Source organism: Maylandia zebra, linkage group LG23 (genome assembly GCF_041146795.1).
Source record: "Maylandia zebra isolate NMK-2024a linkage group LG23, Mzebra_GT3a, whole genome shotgun sequence".
Classification (NCBI taxonomy): domain Eukaryota; kingdom Metazoa; phylum Chordata; class Actinopteri; order Cichliformes; family Cichlidae; genus Maylandia; species Maylandia zebra.
In genome coordinates this window covers 7,584,098-7,607,502 of record NC_135188.1, presented here as the reverse complement: position 1 = coordinate 7,607,502, position 23,405 = coordinate 7,584,098, and the positions used below count along the sequence as shown (strand labels likewise).

The following is a 23,405-nucleotide window of genomic DNA, read 5'->3' as shown; positions in this document are numbered from 1 at the left end:
TGCAAATGGCAGGTAATCAAAATTTGAAAATAGCCGAAAAATAGCCACAAATCGACCCAAGACCCTCCAGGGGTTAAAGTACTTTCTCTCGAGACAAAACCCTGTTAACCTGGTCAAGCAGTGACTTTAACCCTCTCCAGGCAGGCGTTGCAGATTTGCAACAGTTAAATACTAACGTGATTACCCAACATACATATTTTATGAGTTTCTTTTACTCAGAAGTACCACTGCAGGACTTGGTTGTGCATTAGCAACAAAAAGTTTAATTTAAGCCTGAGAGGGTTAAGGGGTAATAAAACATCAGTGATTTACTGACCAGTCATAAGACCTTTCCATCAGCTCTTCAAAAGAAGGTGGAACTAGAAGAAAATGGGTTTTCCTCATGTAAGCTCTCCATTGTTCCCATTTAAAATGGTGTTTACTGACACCTAGTGGTCAGATGCAATCAAAACCCGAATTAAATTGATTAGAAATTTCACAGCATGATCATCGAAAAGGATTTGGAAGTAAAAAGCACACTTCACTGAAAAACATCTCAACAGTATATTATTTATTAGTTTCTGTAACCAAACCAAGAGAATGTAAATAAGACCGTACATATTTTAATACAGCGATGAAACCCCTGTACAAGTACAACAAAAATAAAATAAAATCAAAAACAAAACAAAACAAACAATTCATTACCCTCCCTCCCTAATCCCCCCTCCAGAGTAAGGACTTTTCCCTCAACCAGGGTAGACGTGAGGAGTCCCCTCACCACCTCAGGGCGCATACTACTGTACATTTCTGAAGGACCATTGTCACCACAACCCCAAGATGAGAGCATTGTGGGTGGGGCAGCCAGTGGAGGTGAGGCAGAGAGAAAACAGCACTGATTGCTCTCATCAGCAAAGACAACAAAATAATAATTGTCCTTCTGCCCAAACACTTCAGAATTTGAGGCTTCTCTCCCTCCGTCTTTTTTTATTTTTATTTTAAACTTGTTCTCCGTCCTGTTCCTGTTCCCTCTCGCCATAAAGGTCAATACACACACACACACACACACACACAAAGATTTGTTTTAAACGATCGGCTCACTGATTCCTCTACCCAGCCCTATCCTGCTAAACTCTAGCTAAACTCTAAAAATCAGTCAATAGCAGCAGGTCTCGGTGTTTGACAGTGAGGTGTGTATGTGTGTGTTTGTGTGATAGCAAGGATGGGTGTGAAAGCAGTGAATGGGTGTGTGTGTGTGTGTGTGTGACAGCAGCTCCTACACTGGAACAACTGCAAGTAGTGATCATACATCATCCATGTAAACCTGTAAATCCACTCAAATCTCAGCAATCTTAAAAAGGCTGCGACTTCATCTCTGCTCTGCTTTAACCTTTGGCTAAATAAACAGGAGAGTCCAGCTACAAGCTCTCCCTCTGTTTTTACCACACGCACAGACCCGACACACACCCACCCCAACACATCGGTAAAATCTCAGGCAAGGAGATGAGAGCAGAAGGCAGGAGCAAAGGCTCACAGGCAGACGAATCAAGAACTCAATCGATTATTAAAGTCAATCAAAAGCTGCGATTTTCACATTTCAATTCTGGTAAAAAAAAGAAAGAAAACAAAACAAATGACAACAGGATTTCAGAATTCATATCTTCGAGCAGTAATCGGATCAAACCGTTGAGCGAGAGGGTGTGCACGCCTGCACGGATCTCTGGATTAGTTATAATGGGAGATTGGGGAACAAAACGTGTGCTTCACTAAATGACATCTTAAGATTGCTTCAACTACAAAATCAAATTTGATTCATTCTCTTGTTAACAAAACAGGGATCTGATATAATGTGTGATCCTATTTGGTGGGTGGGAGGGTAAACTGAACAGAAATGAGGAGCTATAAAAAATGGCAAACTCAGCAGCAAATTTCAGATTTCTCTCTCTCTCCCCCCAACTCTCTCGTCATCTACCGTCACAGTAGATTTCTATGGAACAGCTTGCTCAGCAACTTTACCGGCAGCTAAATGTGATGGAACAACCCAACTCAAATGCCCCCACCTACAGCGGGACAAGACGGGGGAAGGAAGATGAGGAAGAGGATTTTGTTTACACTCCAAAGGGCCTACTGTCAGTAACCACTACCATCTGTATCTCTACCCAACTCCTCCCCCACGCTGTCCTCGGGGCTGATGTGAGGTGGTGGCTGAGTGAATGGGGCTAGATTCACTCTTCCATCCTTTCGTTTCATTATCTGAAGAGGGTCAGAAGTGCTTTACTTTCCCTCCTCTGGTTTGATGGCCTGCGGCTTTATGGGGCCAGTCCGTATGGGCTTGGCCGTGGATGCGGAGGGTTTTTCAGAATCTGGGCGCTCGCCTCCTGTCTGGTGGTTTGGAGCTGATGTGTCAAGCGGGGGTTTTCCTCCTTGATCGATTCGAGATGCTTTGCTGGCTTGCGGGGCCTTGAGCTGCTGCTGCTGTTGTTGCTGCTGTTCTGAGAAGAACTTGTGAGTGGACTGGAGCACCTCAGCCCGCTGCTTTGCCTAAAGAGGGAAAGAAAAATACAAATAATTCAACTAATATATCCATTAGACTGCACAGGCTACTCCAACAAACAAATAACAGCAGACACACCTTTAGGTCCTGTTCAGCCTTTAGAGCTGCTTGCGTGCCTCTGGGTGCAAGGGTTGAGCCAGGTGGTCCCCGTGGGGAGTGGTGGCTGTGCTGTGGGTGCTGCGGTCTGGGGTGAGGCATGAGCCCACCGCTTACATTGGGTGACATTGGAGGGCCCATGGGAGAGCGCTGGACACCTCCAGCGAAGGAGTTAGCATGAGGAGGGCGAACCAGAGGAGAGACTATGCTGGGCTGAGACAGAAGCTGAATAAAAAGGGAGCAGAATAAACTCAATCATTTGGAATTAATAGTTCAAAATTAGTGCTTTATACAAGTTACCAAAGAAAAACAAAATTTGATTATTACCTGTGGGTTGAACTGGCCAGGAAAGTGCTGCGTCATTCTCATGCCGGCAGAGCTGGGCTGAAACTGCTTCTGGTAGAGCATACTGTTAATCTTGCTTGACTGGCTGCTAGGAGAGGTGGAGCTGGCCCTGCAGAGAGAAGTCAAAGAAACATTACAGAAACATGATATTAACAAAACCTATGAACACTCCTGAGAATAAGAAGCGCCTTAAGGTACATTTTTAGTTTGTGACACAGGAATATCTATATAAAATGACTGGTTTTCATTACAGTTTGTTCTCTTCTGTTTTGTCCACATTAAATAAGGCTTCAAATAAAAATGATAACAATGTTAACTGTACTTTTACGCATTTACCTGTAAGGACTAGAGGTGGGTGTAGTGCTCCTGCCGCTGACAGGAGGAGTCCCTGGCTTCACGTCCATCCCACTGCCAAATAGTTTCATATCCATGTCCATCTACAACACGTCACAATAAGCCACTGAGTCTCACGTAAAAACTTCTGTTTATTTAAATTGTCAAATACAGATGGTTCAATACCTTGCTGGTGGGAGGCTGCATCATGCTGTGGTTGGGGCCCATGATGCCTCGGTACGGCTGAGAGACTGGGGGCTGTCGGTTGATATTGGGGGGCTGGGTTTGGGGAGGAGTGGGAGGTAGTGCCAAGAGGGGCTGGCCTCCACCCGAGCCAAAGTTAGGCAGGGACAGCTGAGGGACCGTCACCTGGGGAGAAATTAAAACAATGGTAACCCCAAGTGAGAAGAAGAAAAATAAAGTGTGGTCCAACATTTAAAACCCAGAACAGGTTCATAAATTTATTATTATTTGTTATTTTTGCATGTAGGTTACCTGCTGCATTGCAGAACTGGGTGACTGTGTGTTGCTGTAGTAGCTACTCTGACCATGCTGTTGCACCTGCCCTGAGTACATGTTCGAGTGCTGATTCATTCCCTGTCGAGTCTGAACCAAAGGCACAAAAAAGTGAGATGAAATGCATGCATATACAAATTAATCAAATTCACTGTCCATATGATTTTCCGTTTACCTGCAGCAGGTGTGTATCAATGAGCTGAGACCCACCCATGCCAGAGGGCTGGTTCAGCTGCGGCTCAAACAGAATGGGAATGTGCTGGGTGGAGGAGGGTTGTTGATAAGCCAAGTTGGACTGAGGCTTGCCCAGCTCAGGTGCCTGCACACCAGGATAACTGTGGAGGGATGGTCCTGAGAGCATCATAGAGGGCTGTGATAAGTTGCTCTGCATGAATGCCTGCTGGGACCTGATGGATGACAAAACCAAAGAATGAGATGAAAGAAACAATGGCGGGAAGGGAGAAGCAAACTGAAAGCCTGTGATGCCGTTACCTGTAAGGCTGCAGTGAAGAGCTAAAGAGGTCCTGTGGCTGTGAGACTGGAGGGCCGGCGCTGAGTCCTAGCTGAGCCTGATGAGTGTGTTGATGCTGAGGCTGACCTTGCAGAGGAGCATATATAGGGATGGGAATCTGCTGCACGGCAGTTGGCTATAAGGTGGGGGAAGAAGAAAAAAATTTAAATAATGGTTTTGTCTTTTAATATTTCTCTAAAGACTTAACTGTATTGTTTTATTCCTACCTGTGAGAGGCCGGGCTGGAAACCTTGCTGCTGCGCCAGGGAAGGAGGAGCCAAACGAGGATGGGGTGTGCTGAAGAGGTGGCTAGTGTCCATGTAGAAGGCTGGAATCTGAGCTGCAGAACCTACACATGTTAAACATTACAGATCAATCACAGAAACAGAAACACACACACACACACACACACACACACACACACACACACACACACAAATATGTAATAACAAAACCTTTAAAATCTGTATAACAGAAGTTTTCTCCTCACCTGCTGCAGACTGAGAGACGTACACCTGTGGGGTCTGCTGTTGCTGGGGCAGGAGGGGAGGCACACAGCCAAGCTGAGAGAAGCTGCTGCTACTGCTGCTATTGCTAGAAGAGGACAGGCTTCCACCTTGCAGCTGCTGGGGCTTCACCTTACAGATGTTAGGGGGGTCAGAGGCTGTGGTGGTTTTGGTACTGAGGGACGATGTCGTATAAGTGGCAGAGCCTGCGAGGTGAAAATGATTAAAAGATGTGTTTTAACAAGTTTGCAAAAACAATACTGTGGGAAGTAGGATATGTTTGAGTGGGAGTTACATTACCTGATAGTGAGGTACTGGGGGTAACAGAAGCCACCGGGATCTGTGGCATGGAGGCTGAGGAGAAGGAGGAGTATGAGGAAGCGCAGGAGGTGATGGGGGATGAGGAGGTGGTGACAGGAGAACTCTTCTCCAGACTTGGAGAATTTTCCCATGCTTTGCGTGCGGATTCCATCTGAAGAGGTAAAAGAAAGAAAAAAGTGTTTAAGTGATGGTTCAGAGAACAAAATTTTGCAGAAAATAATGTTGCTTAGAGTTTTCTGTACATCTGTGTACCTTTAGTGTTAGGTCAACAGTAGCTGGAGAGACTGTACTGAGACTGGAGCTCTGCTGGAGGGTCTCGCGGCGAGGGAGAGGCAATGAGTGCGGTAGTGCCACCTAAAAAACATAGAACCAGAGGGAGGGAAAAAAAAAGACGTAATCTCCTCAAATTAAAAATGGTGTGTAACATTTTGAGCCTGTGTAAAGACATATACTCACATTGGCCACTAAACTCTCTTCCATTTTGTTGCCTGCTGTGGGAACGCTGTCGGCCAACGACGAGGAGGGGGTGGTATAGTCAGTGACAGACTCCTGAGGGACAATAATTTAATATGAAGGCATTCATATTAAAACAGAGTAACAAAAGTACTATAAGTGTTAACTAAATGTTGTTCATGATGAAAAAGTAAAGAATTTTGGGGAGGAAAAAACATCACTGGTTAAGTAATAATTTGAATATTGTGCCAGCCATGAATGAAGTCCCAAATGAAGTCATTCAACAGAGTTTGAGGGACAGGATTTGATGCCCGGTGTTCTCTGATTTCCATTTGTAGTTTGCTTGTAGCCCAAGTGCTACTAACTGATCACATTTGAACAGACTTTGGTTGCCTGCCAGTAACCACAATGTGTGGTGAGCAAAAGATGGATGGTGTTTGCTTACATGCAGTCAATAATGACCTGATATTGTCTGAAGAGAAGTGGTTTCTTTATCATTGTATTTTTTTTAGCTCCATCTGTAAACAATAAATTGAGGACATAAACTAAACTCTCCCCCATTTCAGTCATCAGACTATATGGGTTAATTATAGCAGGACTTCATCTAGCTCAATGTGAACGGTTGTAAAACAGTTGTAGTATACCTTAGAGTTGCTGTTGTACTCTGCTGAGGGGACTGTGATCATGCCCTCAATGTCTCCACCCAGCTCTGGTACTGTGGTGTCGCTAGTGGGAGGACTGGAGTCTGCTGCTCTGCTAGCACCTCCTCCAGGTACTCCTCCCTCCATCCCATCAGCTTCTCCTCCACGTGCATCTTTGGCCTTACGATTTTTTAGAGAGCGCTCTTTACCAATGGGACCTGGCTTGTACTCCTTGGTTTCCACTGGTTCCATCTCTGGTAGCTGAGGAGAAGTGATTAAACATTTAGGCTGGAGTAAATATTTACAGAAATGACACAAGCCAGTGTCATTTAACACAAAACTGCATTTCTAGAAGACTATGTGTACCTTCTGTGTTTTGATTGGGCCAGCTCGAGGTTGTTTCTGTCTCTGTTCTTTGGGAGCAGGTAGTTTGTTTTCAGAGCCACTTTCAAGCAATGCAGGAACTCCATCACTGTCAGTGCTGCCTGCAGATGATGGCGCTCCAAACTGAATACTGTCTATCCCCAGCTCCACGCTGCCCTCCGCTCCAGGCTTTATACCCTAAAAAACACATGTTTCACGGTTTATCGTGTGACAAAAGCATTAAAACAATAAAGAGGAAGGTGCGAGAAGCATTTTACCTACCTCAGAGGAGACAGTACCAGTAAAGGAGGTAAGAGGTTTGTTCCAGGCACTCACAGAAGGTGGCTGGGGAGGGCTTATTGGACCAACTGGAATAAACATTGTATATTTTAGATTAGAAAGCCATCCACAATTCAACCAAAGATAATTTCAAGAGTCAAAAGATTAAGACCAAAATGAACTTTTCCACTCACGCTTCTTGACATCCGGAAGGACGGTACCACCCGCTACCTTGTTCTCCCACAATTCAGTACCCAGAGTACTGTGTGTCTGTGCAGGTGCAGGGGGTAGGCTCTTTGACGTGAAGTCTGCAGCAGCAGGTGGAACAGAAGGCAGAGGAGCCACTGTTCCTTCCAGAGTCTGAGGTGAAGCAGCAGGCTGGGAGGAGGCATGATGAGGATGTTGGGCAGCAGGAACTGAAGGCTGCTGTTGGGCCTGGGGGGCAGCAGCTACAGGAGGCTGAGACTGAGGGGCCTGTTGTTGTTGCTGCTGCTGCTGCTGCGATGACTGCTTTTTAGCAAATCTTGGTGGCAGCTTTCCTCCACTTCCTCTGCTCTTCTCACCGGGGCCTTTTTTACCCCAGTTCTGTAGGACATGTGTGGATATTAGTTACACACCTACATTTTTTTAACTTTAAACATTGCACCACACAAACTATCGTTCCCCCACCTGAGTAGTTTGCTCTTCTTTTTTCCGTTTCTCTTCATCCTGCAGACGCTTCTGTTGTTTTCGGGAGACAACCTCTGTGAAACCATCATCGTTGGCACTGGACTGTGGGTCCTCTGTGGTGGTAACCTCTGGGTGGTCATCAATAATCACAACACCTACAATAACAACAAATTTAACCTCAGTTTTCAAGTGATAAACAGCTCGAGTGCAGTACAGGCTTAATCTATGAGCATGTTTACTGACTGGCATAATTATTGAGATCAAACTGAGAAAGAGCATTCTCCTTGGGCTTCTTGGTGGCCTGCTTAGCTTCATCTTTGCGACGCGCAGGCTGCTCTTTTGCAGGTCGCTGGGCTGCTCCTCCAGGTGCTAGCGCTGCTGTCTCTGAGTTCTGGGCTGCAGGGCTGTTTCATTAAGAGACAAGTAGAAAGCAAAAACATTTAAACCTTTAATTCCTGTATATTTATGCAAAAAACAAAACCACAGGCAGCTTGTACAAGAAACAGTGAGAATCTTTCTGCTTTCCTTCAGAAACCTGAGACACAGTAAAAGTCTAAAAATACCACCAGTCTGATTCCGTATTTAGCTACTTTTATGACAGCCAATTATAGCATACTGATCACCAGAGTGAAGAATCCTTCTAAATAATTGCAGAAATAATGGCCCCTTTTAACAAAACTTAAAGCTCAAATACAAGGATTGAATTTAGTTCCTACATCCCATAAAACTGATTGTGTATAATAAATATACTATGATGATTATACCCCTTTCCTTTTTTAAATGCACTTCCAGTAGAAATTCTTCTGGAAATTTCTTTCATCTTAACAAGATCATTTCCAGATTTATTTACCAGGGAAAGAAACCCAGTCATGAACTTAAAACAACAAGAACATGCCACTTCAAACTACTGCGATATTTACATTCTGCACTGGTGCTATTCAGTTGAACTCTTAATTAGGCATAATAACTACACACATGGTTTATTGTTTGAAAATAAACTCTGTTCAACTTCTTTGTGCAAGTGACAAAAGCCTCATTGTCTTACACTCACCCTTTGCGGCCAGCTTTGGCCCCTCCTCTCCTCTCTCCCTTGCCCCCTGTGTAGCTGCGCCCTGGTTTGGCTCCACTGTTGCCTCTACGATTCTGTCTCTCTGTAGGCCTCTGACTCGAGAAGCTCCTCTTGGCTCCAGGAGCTCCATCACGTTTTGGTGTCAGCCCTCCATCAGGTGAGCTTTTACTGGGAGTCAAAGAGCCCTGGGGTGGTGCAGGGGCTGGTGCAGATGCTGTAGCTGCTCCATTAGCAGGCTCCACTGCTCCTTTCTTCTCTTCTCGCTCTCTCCTTTCATTAAAGTCACTGCTCTCAGAAGCAGTTTCCCATTCCTCATTCGCCTGATCTGACGAGTTCTGATTTGACAAATCAGGCGACTTGGTACCAGCAGCAGTAATAGTGGGACTACTTGTATCAGGCAAAGGCGCTTCTAAAGGAGACGGCAGGTCAGGTGTGGGCATAGAGGCTGCCGTTTCTGCAGGCACAGTTAATGGGGTTCCTGGAGCTCTAGAGAGAGTTGGGGAGAGGGGGATTGGGGCAGTTGCAGTGCTGGGCACAGCAGCAGCAGGAGGCACTGAGGGTAAAGAAACAGGGGGACTGGGGGCTGACTCTCCACTAGCCAAAACTGCAGCCTCACGCTCCTTTAAACGCCTAAAGCGGGGCGGTTTATCTTGCCTTGGGGGCCGTGCTGGTCTAGATCGACGAGGCCTCTCTCTGCTACTTTGAGGACCCCCCTCCCCAAATTTCTTCCCCTCAGATTTTGGGGGTCGTCGGTCAGTAGGAGGATTGTCAAATCTTGATGTGGACTCTGCATCTTCAGGCCTGAATGTCTCCATGGGTTTAGAGGGCCACTGGGACGAAGGTTCTCTGGGTGCTGGTCGTCTAAGAGGGGCTGAGCGTGGGCCTCCACGCTCCCTCGCTCCACCTCGTCTGCTGTATAATCCCCCTCTTCCTCGCCGAGAAGGCTCTCCTTTAGGAAGGAATCCTGGTTTGGGGCGGCTTTCATCATCTGCTCTTGATCCAACCTTTTCCCCCATGTGAGGTGGTCCAAAGCCTGGCTTGTGAGATACTGAGCGGCCCTCCCCAGGGAGCTCTCTTCTCAGTGGACGGCTAGGTTTGGTGCTAGGCTCACGGTCAGATGGTCCAGTATCACTGGCAGACTCCCTCCCGCCTTCACTTTCAGAGTCTGTGTCTGAACCACGGCGCCGCCTACGTTTTGGTATAACCTCAAAGTCCGAGCTCTCACTTCGCGTTTCACTTTCCTCCCTGTTGCGAAAGGCAGCAGCACCTGCAGCAGATGGTAAATCTGAGCGTGATCGGGGCTCTCGATAGGGGTATTCTGCCCGGCTTCTACCCCGACTCCCCCTGCCTCTACCACTGTAAGTCCCACGGTAGCTTCGTCCTCTGGAATAATACTCCCCTCGACCACGACCTTTGAAATTTGAGTCTGCCGGCCATTCTCGCTCTCTGTCCTTATCCATTTCCTTCTCCCGCTCTCGTTCCCTCTCTCTTTCCTCTCGCCCCCTCTCTCTTTCCTCTCGCCGGTAGGAACGTGGAGGGAGGTTGGACTCTTTCCGAGAGGGCAGTTTGGGTTCTGGATGTTTCTCATTGCTGGGTGCCTTTTCCACCTTCTCCTCCTGAGAAGAAGAGGTGGGAGCCCCAGAAGAAGGCTGAGAGTCTCTGGCCCTCTGATGGGCAGTTGGAGTTTCCTCCGCCTCTGCAGTTTCTCTCTTTCCCTCACCGTGAGGCCTGGAGTCTTCTGATACAACAGCAGCTGCAGATGGAGCTTTGGACGACTGTTCCTTTTTGGGCCTATCCCCTCTTTCCCCTCTCTCATGACGCTTCTCTCTTTCTTCTCTTTGCTCCCTCTCTTCTTTCATGTCCCTTAAGACAGGTTTCTTTATTGGCCCAGATCTACGTGCAGGTCTGTCTCCTCCTGGTCCTTCTCTGCGTCCAGCTCCTGATCTTCCACCCCACCGCAGCTCAGTCTTCTGCTTGCTGGGTGCTGGCAGAGGCAACTTCTCTTGTTTGTGTAATCCATCAGCAGGAGGGGTAGCTCTGTTATTTGTTACAGCAGCCTGAGAGTAGAGCTCATTCTGGGGCTTATCATCAGTTCGTTCCCCTGCTTCCTGTATCTCTAGTGATTTTGTTCCCAGGGGTAGCCCGTCAAACCTAGGCTCTTCAAGCTTAAGAGAGTGGCTGGAGCCCTGTGAGACATTTCTCTGGAGCATGGCTTGGCCAAGAGCTTCTACCTCCTCCCCACTTGGTAAGCCTGGCTCCTCTGGGTCAAAACCTGTGCCTACAGGGACTCTGTCAAGAGGTCCTGGCAAGTCTTCCGGGCCCTGCGTAAATGCTGATAGAGACTCTGAAGGGTCCCGGAAGAAGTTACTTTTACGAGAGTCCAATGAACCGTGATCTTGGGGATAGATAGCTGGAAGACCCCTGTCCAGATCCAAACCAGAATCCATCCTATAAATAAAAACACCAAATTTTAATTGAGATGTTTAAAGCATGAAAGAAGTTAATTACCAATTACTTCCATTCATATTTTTTTCTGTCAATTAATATTTTTTAACCTTTGCTCCTTGTTATCATCCCTTCCTTTTGGAGGAGTCACAGAAGGTAATGGCTCTGACTGTGGGTATGGGTCTGATCCCCAGACCATCCGTGAGTCTGAGGCCAGGCCGTGGTCACGAACTGGTCGGGTTAAGTGGTCAAATGAATCCGAGCTAGAGCTTGAGTTGTCCCCTGGCTCCCTGCGTACAATCTGCTTAGGTGGCATCCTCCCTGAAGTTGACAAAAGATGTACTTTGAAAAAAACAAAAAAAAAACCCCACACAGCAACACTTATCACACCCACACCAAATTTATTTTGCATATCTACTTACCAGGGTGAATGTTAGTTGGCATGTCCATAGGTGGCCGGCCTGACATCATCCGAGGGTCCATGTAGGACTGCATCATAAGCCAACGGGGATCAAATCCCATGGAGGCCAAGTGTTGGTGGTGAGGGCCTATGGGTTGGTACATGGAGCGGTGCTGTTGTTGTTGCTGCTGCTGCTGTTGGGCAGCTGGAACGCTGCCACCACTTGAGGGAGACACAGAGCCCCCACTCTGCTGTTGCTGCTGTTGTTGCCATTGCTGCTGCTTCATCTGTTCCTACAAGTGCATTGAAGAACATTTAAGAAATGTTAAAAAAAAAAAAAAACTCAAGCCAACTTAACCCATCAAACGGACACATCTTATCAAATTATTCTACCAAGCGCTCAACCTGATCACCATATGTCACAGTTAAAGCTATTGCAAAGAAACAGCTCAGGTGTGGAAATGTTGCTTGACAGGCCTTCTAAGATCCCCAACTAGCCTATGGTACAACCAGATAATGATTTACCAAGTAAGGCCAAACCCTTACCTGCTGTCTGAGGAATCGAGGTGGTAAAGACTTCTGAAACTGTTTGGAATAGCCTGAGATGACAGAAGGACGCATAGCAGCTGCTGCCTCCCCTTCCAGCGGTGATTGTGCAATAGGGACTTCATCACCAGCAGGGGTTTCCTTGTGAGGCAAAGACATGTGGGGCTCATCCACTGTGGAAAAACAAAAACAGTATTGGCATTAATTAACAAGTGGTAGTCAGATAATTTTTTTGCAACTTGATCATTGTTCAGAGTTAGCTTACCTCTGTTGTCCTCCATGTTAAAATAGTCTCGGATTGGCACTGAGGTCCTATCAGTTTGGTTCTCGTCCATTATGGGACCAACCTCAGCCAAGGAGGTCTCTCCCTCGCCCTGTGGCTGCTCTGGAGCTAAGGCTACAGGTCTCTGGACAGGCGGGGTGGGCTGACGAGGCAGGTGAACCTCTTCCTCAGCATTTGGTTCTGCTCTATCTCGCTCCCCTCTCTCAGGTAAGGAAGTCTGCATGACTGTGGCTTGTGATTGTGAAATTGGGACTGAAGGTGCAGGACTAGAAACAGGAGGAGTTGATAAAGATGCTTCCTCACGGGGAGCTCCTGCCTCATCATTGGTGGTCTGAGCAGGGGAAGGCTTGCCCTCATTAGCCTGGCGGTGTTTTTCATTTAAACGTTTAAGTTTTTCAGCACAAGCAGCAAGTCGTTGCTCCTCCATCCGGCGTTCCTCTTCCTCTCTCCTCCGTCTTGCTCGCTCTACAGCTTCAGAAATTTCAGAAGACTTTTTCCGTTTTTGCCGCCAGGCTTCAGAATCCTCCTCAGCACCAGGTGCCCCTGCAGCCTGTGCTTTGCCCCCACGCTGAGCTCCACCACCACCAGAGCGACTGCCAGCCTGAAAAACGGAGAATAAAGTCATAAACAAAGTGATCACAGTGTTGTTACGTTCCCCTAAACGGGTCCAGGCGGTGAGGGGGAAGTAACAGTGTTAATAAAATTAAGACATGATAGTAGGCTTCTGTAACTTGCACATGCTTTACCTGAAAGTCCTGTGTAGCAGCTGATTTATTATATTGCCCCATACTCCCAGGTGATGGGGCTCTGGGATCAACACTCTCAGCCCATGAAGCTTTACTTCCTCCACGGTCCTCAGATCCCTCCTTCCAGCCCTCCTGACCGTCCGTTGGCCGAGCTCTCATACGATCCACTTTACCCAGCCATTCCCTGAAAAGAAGATAGTTAAGTAAAAAAAAAACAAAAAAAAAACAAAAACAAACAAACACCTAACACGCATGCCCAATTTTCAACTAACCTGAATTGCTAGTTTCATTAATGACTTCACCACAAATGCAGCCAAACTTCCATTTAAAATAAAAAAAATGTTTTATTATTTCACTTTGCATAAATTATTTGCCACTTTGCCCATCAACAAGTGACAATAATGCTTCCATTAAACAACCATTCTCATGCTGTGGCCTCCCAGCAATATGTGAATATCAATTTCTTTCTTTGCTCATGGAAGTGAATGAATGGTCAAGCGCTGCAAATCATCTTTAACAACTGCCCATTACTGCACTGTTTTATCGTGTATTGGTCCATTTACCAACAATCATTCATAATGTTGTCCACCTCATTCAAATGCATACGACTGTTTCCCCTACTGTAGCCATCTGTATTAATCATAAGTTAATAAAACTTTGGACCAACTCAGTTCAAATTTTGCCAATACTGGGAAACACTTGTGTGGTGCAAGTGAAGAACACAAAAAGTAAAAGCAGGATATAGTAAATGAGTAAATGAATATATTAAAAAAAATGCTAACCAGTTTTCTCCCTTGTCTTTAGCAGCTTGGTTCTCCTCATCATCACTGAAGTTAAGTTTCTCAGTGTAGTCCACCTCCATCTGAGCTCCTGAATTGCAAAATAGACATGACTGATAAGAAGCTAGAATTATCAGAGACGCACAAATTTCTATTACAATTAGATGTTGTCATTTATAGAAGATATAAATCTACTGACCTGCCCAGCCCTCATCAGCATCAGTGTCCAAGTTGTCGAGTTCCTTCAGTTCAGTTGCACTGATAATAGAGGGTCTGTCTGGGTCTTGAAGCCAGGATTGTGGGGGTGGCTGCTGAGGTCGTGCTGAACGAGGAGCCCTGAAAAATAAAGGAAAGTTGATTTTTAAACCTAACAAATACATAAATTACTTGTGTACACAATGTGCTTCTGTGATCATGTAATTTGTGTAGTAATGATGTTAATGTTTCATGTTTAAAATAATCCAAAAATACCGTACTAATAAAAACTCAAAATTGATCTTTTTTTTCTGCAATCCAAGTATCAAGCGCTTATCCCTTAAACTCACTTTGCCCCATCTTGTGGTACAGGGTATCTGAAGTTCCCCTGCCCTGCACCAAAGGACATTTGCGGATAGGCGTGGAACATCTAAATCACAGAGACAGCAATCAACACACAGCGTAAAGAAAAACAACCACTAGTTTTTGCAGTTGTGATATTTTTGTTTTGCCCATCCAGAATATGTAACAATATTACGTACATAAGGTGGCATCATGCTCCTGAAAGCAGGGTCAAAGTGAGTTGGTACGCCAGCAGGAGGCTGTTGGCCTCCATTAACTTTAGGTTGAGGGGGGCCAGAGGGAGGTAACCTCTCCCTGGGATCCTTCTTCTCCCTTTGGCCATCAGTGGTTGTGTTTCGGCCAGGTTCATCTGCTTCGACAGGTGGCGTAGAGGTACCAGGGGCCGTGCTACCCTCCTCCACAGCCCTGTTCTCCATCTCCGGGGGGCTAGGTGCAGTGTTCAAATTCCTGCCGCCACCCTCACGCCAACTGCCAACATCTACCAGGACAGACAGAAAAGAGGTTTTAATTGTCTGATTACAGTTAGGAATCTTTTAGACCAGGGATCTCAAACTTAAATGAGCTGTGGGCCACTGCTGGCACTGTCATTTCATTGGAGGGCCACTGTAGTGTTCAAGTAGTACAAAAAACCAAAACCAAAAAACACCAAACAAACAAGAAAACACCCCAAAATATTTCAAAAAGTGTAGTTTTTTTTTTTTTTTTTTAAATTTTAAATATTGTATAACAAGAGAAAACTGCAAACGTGAATGCAATCCCCCCCGTTCCCCCGTCGTGGCTGTGTCCATACTTTGAGGTCTAAGGCTTGGGCCTGGTCCATAAGGCTCCTCTTCTTGACCGTCCTTGACCTCACCAGCCGCCTGCAAGCTGGGAAACTCCTGGTGAAAATGGCTGCTCACACGGGGAGAACCTGTCCAGGACAAGCAGATCATTATAAATGTGAAGAAATCACAAGGTTAAATATATAACAGTCATTTACAGATGCACTGAAGGGTCTAATCCGCAATTTGGTACACAGAAGTTCTACACCCTAACATTACATTATGCAGAGTTCAAATGATCTGCATTCCAAGCGGACTATAATGGCAGACTGAGGATTGGGACTTTGTTTGGTGAACACAAGTAGGGAATGTGCTGGATACTGTTTACAATCTTTTACATAATTTCCTAGCACAACCATGGTGTACACATAGATAATAGTTTTTTGAGCAGGTGTAAGGCTTACGGAGCAAATGGTACGCATATTTACCGTCTAGCTGTGTCTGCTTGCTGTTTGCCCAGGAACGACTGCCCCCAACAGAAAGGTCCTGTGGCTGGACCACTGCTGGTTTGTTTTGAGGTGGTGGTGTCTCCTGTTGCCTATGGTACATAAAAACAGGGTAAAGCTTTCAACAACATGAATCTGAAATATGAATGGTACTTCACTTTATATTAGATAATTACAGCTACTGTTAAGTAACTTGGGGTAAAACGTTTAGACTATTTTCCTCTGTATGAAAAAAACAAATGTGGATCTAAGATATTTAATGCAAGCAAGTTAAATGCACCTCTCCTCCCCGGCTTCAGTTCGAGATGCCCATCCACTGCCGTCTTTGGGGACAATGTTGACGTTGGGATCGTTTCCCTTGTTCTCTGCTTTCAGGCTGGGGAGGTTGGCCGGAGGGGGCATGCGCCGGCTGACAGCAACTTTGCCCAAACTCTGGAGCCCATGTCTGGCAGCCACTGGAATGAAGAAACATTATGCAGAAGAAGATCAAGATTAGGATATTTTGCCCCCCTGAACTGCTTTTAAACAATGTTCACATGAGTAATAGGGGTCAGCTTGTTTGACTTATTTTGGATTTATTCATAACACAGCTGTCACACTGCTCCTCATGCAGCCTGCAGTGTAGTCCCAACACGTCAGTGATAAACTTGACAATTAAAAAGAACACAGACAAAAGATACCCGTTTGTTTATATGCATTCTCTCTGTATAATTCTTTATCTGAAGTATACCAACAAACAACCTCATAACTGCCTATGAACATGAATATAAAAACAGTTAAGCCAAATCAAAGATTCATCGAGTACTTAGAATAATTAGATTAAAAAAAATATCCTACAATTCTTTGCTTCCATGCTTTATTACTGGAAGCTTACCTGCAGTTTTCTGGGTTTCCAGAGATTTGCCTTTGTAGGTGTTGAAGAGGCTAAGGGTTGCATACTTTGTTTTGCCATCCTTTGCCTTGGTGCTCTGCCCTGACTTCTCGGACATTTCGCTGGAAACTCATTGAGTCTGGTCCTTTGGCCTCGCCCCCAGAACCAGCCTCCTATAGCACAAGGGAGAGAAAAATAAGATCAGAGAAGAGACCCCCCCCCCCCAAAGTTTATTGGCTAAAATACCAATGTGTTTGACTTGGTATTAAATTTAAAAGGGGTTTTCCCTCCAGGGACTACGTTAACACTCATAATGAACTTGCATGAACCCTGATCCACCTAGTGAGCAGATCATCTTTTAATGGTCTGCCAAATTGGAAGTAGGGCTGCCACAAACGATTATTTTGATAGTTGACTAGTCACCAATTATTTTTGCGATGAGTCGACTAATCAGATCATGCACCCATTGGACATAAAATGTACAGCTTATTGCACCAGCATCTGCTACTCTTATATAACTATCATTAGCTTACAGCTTTAAGTGTGTAAGGTATGTGCTAACTAAAAATAAAGACAAGATGATAGTTTATTAAATTTTAATGAAATGTGCAGATTGTTTCAGTGGAGTTTAATAAACTCAGCCGTGTGCTCCTTGCCATCTAAAATATAACAGGACATCGGAGTATATTCTCGAGCATGTCACACTTCTGATAATCAGTTGCCTGTTTGACGTTTATTCAGCTGTGTAAAAACGATAACTTTAATCTCAGCCAAACCGATTTACTCAGGAACAGATGAAATACTAAAAAAAGCCAAACAATATAATTTTTAAGTTATCCAAGTCACTCATATATTATGTTTAACCTGAGTAGCGAAAGACTGTGGTGGGTTTGAAAACGATTTGCCGCGAGTCCGGTGTTCTCACGGGCTCTAGTGAGCCTTGAACCCCGGTTAGCTATCGAGCTGGTGGGTAAAAGACGTCTCCAAAAACGTCGGAGCGCTTTGGAAAATATGTGGTCTCTTGATAAACTGAGCAAATATTTGAGGTTTACACAGTTATATTCTCACCTGAAAATCTGTTAAGTTTATTTTGTGACCATGAAAGAATAATAAGAGTAATATTAAAACCAACTAGCTGCCACCATTGTTGAAAACTGAGCAGGGCCGCGCTATGAATACTGGGACACAGCTTCTTCTTCTTCGGGGTTTAACAGCAGCTGGTATCCTTGTACATGCAGTGCTGCCATCTTCTGTTTCTGTCCGTTATTAAACTCTTAAATCCTGCTACTTATTCCAGCGTCTTTTGGGATCTTACAAAGCTTCAAACGACGCGTCGACTATTAAATTACTCGTCGACGATTTTGATAGTTGATGTAATCGTGACTAGTCGACTAATCGCTGATAATTGGCGTCTGTCTTGTGTCAGTGACGTAAAAGGCGGATTTAATGCGACATGACCGTTCAAACAGCAGTCGCTTTCTAAAACATCGGATATGTATCGGATTCAGTACCACATACGAAAGTGACCCAGATCGGATTTGAAAATATCGGATTTGTGCCGTTCACACTGTCATACCATGATCGGATATGGGTCGCAGAGGGTAAAGAAAAATCGGATTTGATGCGCTTTTGCCTGCAGTGTGAACGTAGCCATAATGACTTTTATCCAAAAAAAAAAAAAAAAAAAAAAAAAAAAAAAAAAAAAAGAATACCCACCAAAACCTTTTAGTAGTACAAAGACAACATAAGAAATGACACAAGAAAAGGCACTCTGCTCAGTTATGGCAATGGGGCGATGACAGGAAATAGAGTAGGATTTAAGATACACAGTTCAGTAACCAAGAAAAGGAAACACCAGAAAGTGAATTGGAGTGAGCAGCTCCAAGAACAGAGAGGCGACACATTTACAGCTGCAGTGTCTTTCCTATGTCACACAAAGGTCATTTATTATTAACGGGGGAAGTGGTGTAACATAGTCTGTAAGTGTGAGATTATGTTGGTGTGTGTATGTGCGCGCTTGGGGGAGCCGACAGCTCAGATCAGTCCACACTATCCAAAATGCTGCCGGTGAACACCAACAAACTAACTTAAAAGGAAAAAAAAAAAAAAAAAAAAAAAAAAATCATATTCAGGACAATGTGGCTCTCATTTTACAAAATACTTTCAAAAAGATTTCCTCTTATTTTCTGTAAGTATGAGAGTATGAACATTACCCCTGGTTTCTGTAGCGATGGTAGCCAATACAAATCCATAGTGCCTTTATTAAACCAAAAACACATCTCCATTCTGTTCAGTTCAGCTTATTTATTCATTTTTAAAAAGAAACCTTTTTATTTTTTGTTGGTTTCTTCATTCTTTTTCCTCCCAACTTAGACCAGGTTTATTAATTGCCCCAAAATAGATTTTATGACTCATTTTAGAATTTTACATTTTTTCCCCAGAGGCACCCACAATCAGTTTATTAGCAGACAATTCTTCACTCAAGCTTTTTGTTTGCTGGCCACATTTCTATAAGGGCAGTTCTCAACTTCATCCAGCTGTTTCCTCAAAAAGGATCTGTCTAACCAAACCCCCTCGCAGGTAGAGAACTGGCATCAGGTGCCACTAACTCCAAGGTGATTGAGTAGGAATCCCTCTGCACGAGGGGAGGTAAAAAAAATAAAATAACTATCAGTAAAGGCCTTCATGATGACTTATGAAAGCAAGATAACAGATGTAAAACAGCTATTGTGGTTAATCCTTTTTGTGTCCCTCCAGTGATGCTCTTCTTTTATCACTTATAAAGTGATAAAAGGGGCTACAGTGGTGACAAGTTTTGACAGGTCCTATTAACCTGAGATGATAAGAATAACACAGGGGAAACTAAATCAAGATTCTTTTGTTAAGCTCATTAATGAATACAATTTTTCTTAAACGTTCAACAAGCACATTTATAAAAATCCAAAGTCTGAAGTTACTCAAGAATGAGCTCTCTACACCAAATGGGGTAATTTAGTATTTAATATGTTGTGGACTTGCTCTTAATCAACATTCACTTAAAGAGACTATATTGTAAGAGTTTTTGAATGATTATATTAGGAGTGAGAGAGAAAGATTTGTAATAACATCCCAGCTCTCCAGCCCTAATTTGTCTAGCCTGACCTCCAGTGCAACCCTGCACACCTGCAACTGCTCTGCATTAGCGTTTACACGCATGAGCTCTTTTCTTCCCCTTATTAAATACTCAAACTATCAGCACTTTGGCGTTTCTTTTGTGCATCAAATAGTTTGTGTGCAGTTCTCAGAGATTTTGACGGTTTAATGAAGGTAAAATTACTGAGTCTAGATCAGATATTTATTAAATAATAAGATCAGAATCATTTGACATGAAACACTAGAAAATAATAATTGGCAATTAACTGTAAAATGTTCTTTAACTAGCTTTTTTCCTGAGTTGAATTTTAAAAAGAGTGAGATAAAACAGGTTATTGGCAACTGATGTGGCCCCAAAGTTGCCCGCAAACACAGAAGAGGGGAGACCAAAGTCAGCAGCAAAGCTGTAGTTCCTCTCATTCTGAGGATTACTACTGCAGTAACAAAATCACCACAGGGCAACATTAACACCAAGTTTCACATCAGAGCAAGATCGGTCCAGTGCTTCACTATTAAACATAATACAGCACAATAATAGTTCATCTTAATTGTTTTTTTTTTTTTTTTGTTTTTTTAAATAATCGCTGGAAGCCCAAATTCTTAATTAAAAATAAAACTATTACTCGCTCAGCTCTAGCATGTTGGCAGTGAAAATATTTTCCTGTTCTGGATAACAAAGTTAATAAACAAAGATGATGTTTTTGACACATTTGAGAAGGCATTAATAACTGTCGCCACTGTGCTTACACTTGAAAGTAGAGCATAACTAATTAACAAGACATTTAAACAGTGCTGCCCTCACTTGACAGGAAAAGACATACTTAAACTAAATATGCCAGGTAACTACTGGGTCTCAGATGTTATGCTGCCACCTGCTCCCCTCTAACATTGTGACAGGAAGTTGTAAACAGGCAAGGTGGATAAGAAAGTGGTGTGGTTCTGCAGTGCAAAATCAATTGTTGTATGCTGGTTGTGTCAGAGTAAACTGCCATACAACCACTTAACTAGAACAATGTATACACACATTATGCAAACACATGTGGACATTATTCTGCAATGAAATATGACTAGAGTTCAAAATTGCTCATAAATCCACACTCAAAAATTAGGAACACTATTGGTTTTGTGTGGTTATTGGCACTCTAAATGAAGGTTAGGACAAGGGATGCGCTGATCTGACATTTGGATTAAATAATGGTCCAATAGAGACTCCGGTGTTGGTAACAATAAGCTGAGCAGTGTGATTTCTCTCAACTCGAAACTGGACAAGTTTAATTTGTGCATCTCTAGTAAAAATAATTTTTTTAATTTGCAAGACTCCCTTTTACAGGTGAGCTCTACTTGCAAGTTTAGTAGACTGAGGTTACGTGTCTGTATATTGCTGATGTCTACACCATTCTGTTTGCAGCGGGGCTAGATGATTAATTTGGTCATAATGCAATTGCAATTTTGATTTACAGCAATAATACAACTAAATAAACGTTAGAATATGATTACTACTACAAAGCATTTGTTTTGTCTCTTCTTGATAGCAGTACTTTTTCACCTGTAATGTGACTAACAGTCTTGTTCTTGATGGTCCTCTATGTTTTGCACTGTAATGGTGCAGTTTAAAAAAAAAAAAAAAAAAAAAGGAAGAAGAAAAGAAAAAGAAGAATCTACACTGGCCATAATGGGCTACAATTTATATATACACCAGTCAAAGTTAGAGAAAATGCAGAGAATACAGAAAATATTAAACCCTTAATAAGCCCTGTCAACAATCGACTTTGCCAGCAATATCTGTCAAATAATAACCTGCCACATGATATGGCCCATAAATAGAAAACATTAATAATTAGAACCCACTCAGCATCTATCAACTGACATCCACATTGGTCAGGGCCAATGAAAGAGGCTTAAGTAAGCCATTATTAATGACTGCTTAGTGTTTTTGGCACAGTGAACATAAAGCTGGGTGAAAGGACTGGAAATTATTATGTTTATTCAATGGCATCAATCCTAATGAATCCATTTCCTTTGGGAATTGTCTGCAATTCCATTGTGCCCATAAGAAGGTGAAGTATGGTTTTGTTTTCAGTATGAGGATGGGTAGGTGCTTAGATTGGACATTCAAATGAATTAAAGTCATGTCATGGGATTAAGTGGTGTGATAAAAAAGTAAACTGATATCAGTCCCTTTAAAGTTGTTTTTTTATGCCAAATGAAGGATAAAAATAACTTCTCTTTATCTTTATAAATCACTGCTTCCCAAAGACTGTTCCCTTCTTGTCCCTGTGCCTCTCTGATCAGGCACCATCACTGACTGGTGGATCAATAAGTACTACTCTAATCAATATTTCCCTGAATGGCCTCCTTGAAACCATTCAGATGTAGACCCATTACTAATCTAAAATGCATAAGCAGAAAGCATCACCATGAAGCCAATTAATTATCTTCCAAGTATTTTCCACATCCAAGAGATGCTTATGAATCATATGGAGTCTTAGACAACTCAACCCTGCCAACATGCATACTCACAGAGTAAAAATGTTCTTTACGACCACAATTCGTTAAATCTGCACCTCATCATGGCTGGAAATGAAAGCAGTGCGCTAAAGTTTCATTTTAACATAAAGGAAAATAACACCAGGACATGTTCCTTGGTTAAATGCCAGATCAGATATAAAGGTTTCACTGTTCCGTGCAGTTTACTTTTCTTAAATTACTGCCATTCATGAATCTGCAGGCCATCTCTCCCCATGAATCGACCCTGTGGTGGGCTGGGTGGCTCATACCGGCAGGGGAGTGCAGGCCCTATTCGCCGGAACTCAACCAAACCGGGCTCAAATATCACCTCACTCTCACAAAAGCTAGGCACAAAACCGCCAACATTATAACGCAGCCAACGGGCCAGCTTTTAACGTAAAATGTCATTATAGGTGGCGTTTGAAAGCAGGCCGTCAGCTTGCACGGTTTAGCACAGTTCCGTTTCTTACTAGTCGCCATCACCTCCACTTCCAGCCCGTCAGTGGCCAAAGCATGCTAACCAGCTAACGCTGTGTGCACACCAGCCCATCAGTGACTGAACAAAACTTCACACTTTCAACTTGCATGACACACAGACCCACCTGCCACCGCCGGTGCCTCCTTTATCCTTTCGGGTGCTGTACGGCTTTACTTGAAATCCGGTTTCGGCCTGGTTTGTAGTGGACCAGTGAGTGTCTGGCCGGCGGATTACAAAAGCTGGCTAGCCTGCTAACCCAGTTCGGCTAACGATGGTTAGCTACTCCGCTCGCTGGCTGCCAACAAACCGCTCTCCACATGCGCGGTCCTGCACTTTCTGTCTTCTCCGCAGTTTCACGCCACCGGTCTCTTCTCGTCTGCTCGGCCGTTACAGCGGGAACCGGTTCGCAGTCTTCTCGTGGTTCCGTATGTCTCCCCACCCGTTATCTCGTACCAGACCGTTTTTGTAGTTGAGTGAGGCCCCGCTCGCGCCGCGGCCTGTCTCACAATCAAAGATGGCAGACCGCGGTTGCCAGATATGCTTTCTGACATCCCCCTCTCTAAAAGCTTCTCACATCCCGTGCAGGTGCACCAACATTTGATTGAAATTCCAGATTTCAGATTTTATATTAAAAAATTATAATTAATTGAGATGATAATTGAAAAATTCTGAGGTATCCTTTTTTTACGCTGCAATTAAATTGTTTTCTGTTATACTGAGTTAAAATAATACAACATGTAAGTATTACTGAACCTTGATT

General features: G+C 43.9%; 1 protein-coding gene across 2 annotated transcripts; it reads right to left on the bottom strand.

Moving 5' to 3' along the window:
* Positions 1 to 535: 535 nt before the first annotated feature.
* prrc2c (proline-rich coiled-coil 2C) lies at positions 536 to 23,165 on the bottom strand. 2 transcript variants are annotated; one of them, XM_004557225.3, is made up of 34 exons: positions 22,770 to 23,165; positions 16,531 to 16,700; positions 15,937 to 16,111; positions 15,639 to 15,748; positions 15,180 to 15,299; positions 14,569 to 14,867; positions 14,377 to 14,456; positions 14,031 to 14,167; positions 13,835 to 13,922; positions 13,053 to 13,236; positions 12,289 to 12,907; positions 12,024 to 12,196; positions 11,500 to 11,770; positions 11,188 to 11,398; positions 8,615 to 11,080; positions 7,807 to 7,967; positions 7,564 to 7,718; positions 7,089 to 7,479; positions 6,898 to 6,983; positions 6,619 to 6,813; positions 6,256 to 6,513; positions 5,615 to 5,707; positions 5,411 to 5,512; positions 5,138 to 5,309; positions 4,822 to 5,043; positions 4,559 to 4,680; positions 4,313 to 4,467; positions 3,996 to 4,227; positions 3,800 to 3,910; positions 3,491 to 3,673; positions 3,308 to 3,408; positions 2,954 to 3,080; positions 2,609 to 2,851; positions 536 to 2,517 (listed from the first exon to the last, which is right to left on the bottom strand). In XM_004557225.3, the coding sequence occupies exons 2-34, from the start codon at positions 16,643 to 16,645 to the stop codon at positions 2,251 to 2,253; spliced, it is 8,424 nt and encodes a 2,807-aa protein (XP_004557282.2). In that variant the 5' UTR covers positions 16,646 to 16,700; positions 22,770 to 23,165; the 3' UTR covers positions 536 to 2,250. The 2 variants fall into 2 exon arrangements, with proteins under 2 accessions (XP_004557282.2, XP_076736697.1); XM_076880582.1 differs by having other exon boundaries at positions 4,559 to 4,671.
* Positions 23,166 to 23,405: the final 240 nt, after the last annotated feature.